At 31.5% G+C, this 3,863-nt stretch overlaps 1 protein-coding gene and 1 pseudogene across 2 annotated transcripts in view; both read right to left on the reverse strand.

Moving 5' to 3' along the window:
- Positions 1-225: 225 nt before the first annotated feature.
- LOC102865670 lies at positions 226-556 on the reverse strand (annotated as a pseudogene).
- A 2,415-nt stretch (positions 557-2,971) lies between these two features.
- Positions 2,972-3,863, reverse strand: part of CNTN1 (contactin 1) — a 241,776-nt gene continuing 240,884 nt past the window's right edge. For both annotated transcript variants that reach the window (XM_006888198.1, XM_006888197.1), the window contains one exon: positions 2,972-3,309. In XM_006888198.1, the coding sequence (XP_006888260.1) occupies positions 3,233-3,309 (77 nt within the window). In that variant the 3' untranslated portion in view covers positions 2,972-3,232. The remainder of the gene's footprint in view (positions 3,310-3,863) is intronic.

The following is a 3,863-nucleotide window of genomic DNA, read 5'->3' on the forward strand; positions in this document are numbered from 1 at the left end:
CTTTTGATTTGTTATTTATAAAAATTTAATTTCTTCTTGCTGCATAATAAGTGAATGCAAGCAGCTACAGCGTTATGAGCTTTTTACTGGAATTCTCCGACAGCATAGCACAATGGAGTCATTCCTGAATTGCCAGAATAAGTTAAAAATGTCTCTTCTAAGTTTATCTTCAAAAAGCCACGATTAATAATAGAGGTTGGAATAAAAAAGCCACTTGCTCCTTATTTATTCTGTCATATTGGAGCCAGTATTTTTACCATCACAGGCTACAAATTTCACTTTTCCACTTTAATAAGCTGTCACCTCTCTGAATTCAACACCATTCCAAACAAAAGTCCACACATTATCACAGAATCTGTACTTATTTAAAGACATCACCTTCCGAAATTGACTCTGTTCCTGACTCTGAGCCCATGTTAAATTTATAATCTTATCAATCTGAAGGAGCACGTGAAGATCAAGTTGGGGTGATCTGTTCAGACCGTATCAACTCATCTAGACTCTCTTGAAAACTATTTCCCAAGTTCATATTTCTATATAACTGTTGGTATAACATGGTTTAAGAGAAAAGAATTGTTTTTCTTATTCAGACTTGCATTGATGTCCTTGAAGTGATTACACAGTCCTTGTCTTTCTTGCTCAACAACCCAGTTGAAATGTCTTCCTTTGTCAATTTTCATATGAAAGTTGGAAGACCAACTTCAAATTCACATGAAGCACAGGAATGAGTGGGGTACACATTCTTACTCTAAGACACATTTAGCTATTATTTAACAAGTAATATTTATTTGAGCTTATAATGGAAGACTTCCACAAATGAGTTTCAACTTTAGGTAAAATGAAAGGACAGTTGTTATTTTTTGGGTAACAGTAATACATTTATTTCATTATAATTTGTTTTCATTCATAAAAAGGACAAAGCACAGTCCTATACTACTCCATTGAAAAAATGATAAAAAAGAACTAAAAAAATCAATATTCATCAGTATCAAATAAAACTACGATCACCTCTCTTAAAATACAAAGAAACAAATGTTTCTATATCTATATAAAGTTAATTAAGAATCTTGCGTCTTAAAGCAGATGATATATTAATTTGACTAAATTTTAAAACTGATGGTCCCAGTCAAATTTTTACATTTGTAGGAGGAATGAAAGGCTTGAGTTAAGTTTATGAGTGATTTTAAGCTACTTCATCTTTGTCACAAATTTCAAATTAAACTACCTCCAAAATCTGTTTTCTTTTTACCTTCCAGAACCATTTCATGCAAAAAATCTAACCTGTTTTGCTTTTTATTACAATATACTAGAAAACAAAAAATCAAGCATGCATTTGGAACAAAAGATTAGTTGCTGTTTTTATATTAAATTACCCAACATGGTGCACATAAAAACAAAACAAAATGAAACCAAAAATCCCAAAGTGTGGCAATGATAACACAAACATTTGTACAGAAGGCTTACAGAATATCCATTTGCCTGCAGTATGAGTACATTTTCTTTCTTTTCCACCAAACATTTAAATATTTTACGAAATCTGGTATGGATCATAAGACCATTAGCATATTTCTACTGGGAAAGCATCCATTTAATTTATTTTTAAAAGTCTCATTTTATAACAAAGAGTTAAATGTAAACCAATTTAATATTTATTGATATTTTAATAATGAAAGCTCTAAACATTTACACATAGATATATAGTACAAAAATTATACAAATTAAAGAAAAGGGGGTAAAGTAGTAATAGATCTATTTTGCTTCCTGTAAATATTTTTTTATGAACCTATAAGGTATCCTTTCTAAAAAGATAAACTCTATCTCTAATTAGCTAGCAATGTTGTGCTAATAAAATACCTCTTGAAGCATCATTGCACTGATTCACGAGCCAGCTAATCCTTTATTACTCATTTTCTTTCACATCCACACTCATGTACATTTCCGTGCATACCATGGAAAATGAAGAAATGTGTGTCTTCCTTTGCATAATTTATAAAAACCCAAATCACAAACACTTGGGGGACAGTATCTATCTGACACATGATCTCCCCGGCCTTCAAGTTTTGCATCCCTTCCAACTTTGCATACTCTTCAAAGTACCATTGGCAACATATAGATTTGGTATTTTTAGCCAGTTTTCAGTATTGCATTGAAATAGGAAATGAATTTAAAACTAAAATTAAAATATTAGGAATATTGTAGGGTTTCAATCTACAAATAGTTCTTGATTCCACACCTTCAATAACTAACAAAAGGGATTATCAGGAAGAATGAAGCACAAAACCCAGAGATATTGAAATATTATTAAGTACTTCTGATTTATTTAACTGTCATTTCTAACCATGTAAAGATAGTCACATCTCTATATAAAAACACAGAAATTCTCTACTTTCCAGAATTCATTAATGTATGAATAAAAACAAGTTGTCTGGGGATATTCTAGATAAAGAAGTGTGATTTTTTTAAATGCTTGAAACTAATGGTAAAAAGCATAAGATGACTTAACAATAGACTATAAAAATAATAAAAATCTCCATACTATTTTGTAAAGAACTGAAATGTGATAACCAAATGTGGAAATCAAATATTTAAAAATCATTTTCTTTGAAAATAATAAATCTAGAATTTGGCTGTTCAATATTAAAAAATTCTTAACTCATTTAATAAAATGATTTGGTAATGAGATTTATGCCAAAACATGTCAGTTATACTTAAAAAAAATACTCAAAATGTCATGAATGATAAGGGCCATTCAAAATTATGCAGGACCCAAAACAGAGTATAGTACAAGAGACTGAATTACTCTTACATTTACCACATATAATTAACATTTCAACTGCTATTATATTTCACGACTTGTTATTAAATTTAAAGCACCTGTGTATGGTGGTTTTTATGTTCACTCTACAGCCTATAGTATTGAATTGAACACTGTAACTTGACCCATTGGATTAAATCATGCAACTGTCACAGAATCAGGTTAAGTGGTTCATAAGGCATATTGGAACGAGTTAAAAATCACTTTGTATCCATTTAAAGAAAAGTTTATTTTTTTGGATGAAGGGGTTCCTGAATGCCTCAGTCAAAACATGTGTTATAAATCAGCTGGATCGTTTGTTAAAGTACAATTTATTTGGCTGGGATGGAGCCGCAGGATTTGGAAGGAATTGTAGTCCTCAATGGGATGGTGGCTGTCCACTGAGCCGGGCTGGGAATGGCAGCTGTCACACTACATTCAGAATTCCAAGTAGACAAGGATGCCAAGGGCAAGCAGCAGTAAGCCGAGGAGACTTGGTGACAGGGTGGAGGCACCTGCAAAGGAAGCCAAAAGTGCATATCATTTCATCAGCTTTTGTCTTTATTCATCTTCCATTTTCTTTTGAGAAATGACAGATTGTGTAGCACAAAAGACGTTTCTTTTTTTTATGATGAAGTGATTCATTGAAATAAAAAAAATAAAGCTGGTTAAAATATTGAAAATATTTGAGTGAATGTGTGGACTGTTCATTCAGTACGTTTACATAAACATTTAAGATAACAAAGGTATACGTATTTATGTTGTCTCTCTGATCTGGTAGTTTCTGATTCCCACTAGAAAGTAAAAAGTTAATCTTCAGAAGTTTATCAATGAGTCAAAATGATAAGCAAGCTTTCACAAGAGAACCAAAAAGGGGTGCAGTGAAAATACAAAAAGTGTTACCAAAAATGCTGTTATAGAAGTAGTGAAAAGGCCTCATATAAGTTCATATCCCAATATTTTTATCATTTTTCAAATTAAATGTTATTAGTTTTAATGAACATTTACAGAGATTTTGGGTTTTCATTCATTCATTGTTGCACTGTTTTCTCCACCCTCATCCCCAATT

The sequence above is a fragment of the Elephantulus edwardii genome, unplaced genomic scaffold, assembly GCF_000299155.1.
Source record: "Elephantulus edwardii isolate Elephantulus edwardi_28Jun2011 unplaced genomic scaffold, EleEdw1.0 scaffold00065, whole genome shotgun sequence".
In the NCBI taxonomy this organism is placed as follows: Eukaryota; Metazoa; Chordata; class Mammalia; order Macroscelidea; family Macroscelididae; genus Elephantulus; species Elephantulus edwardii.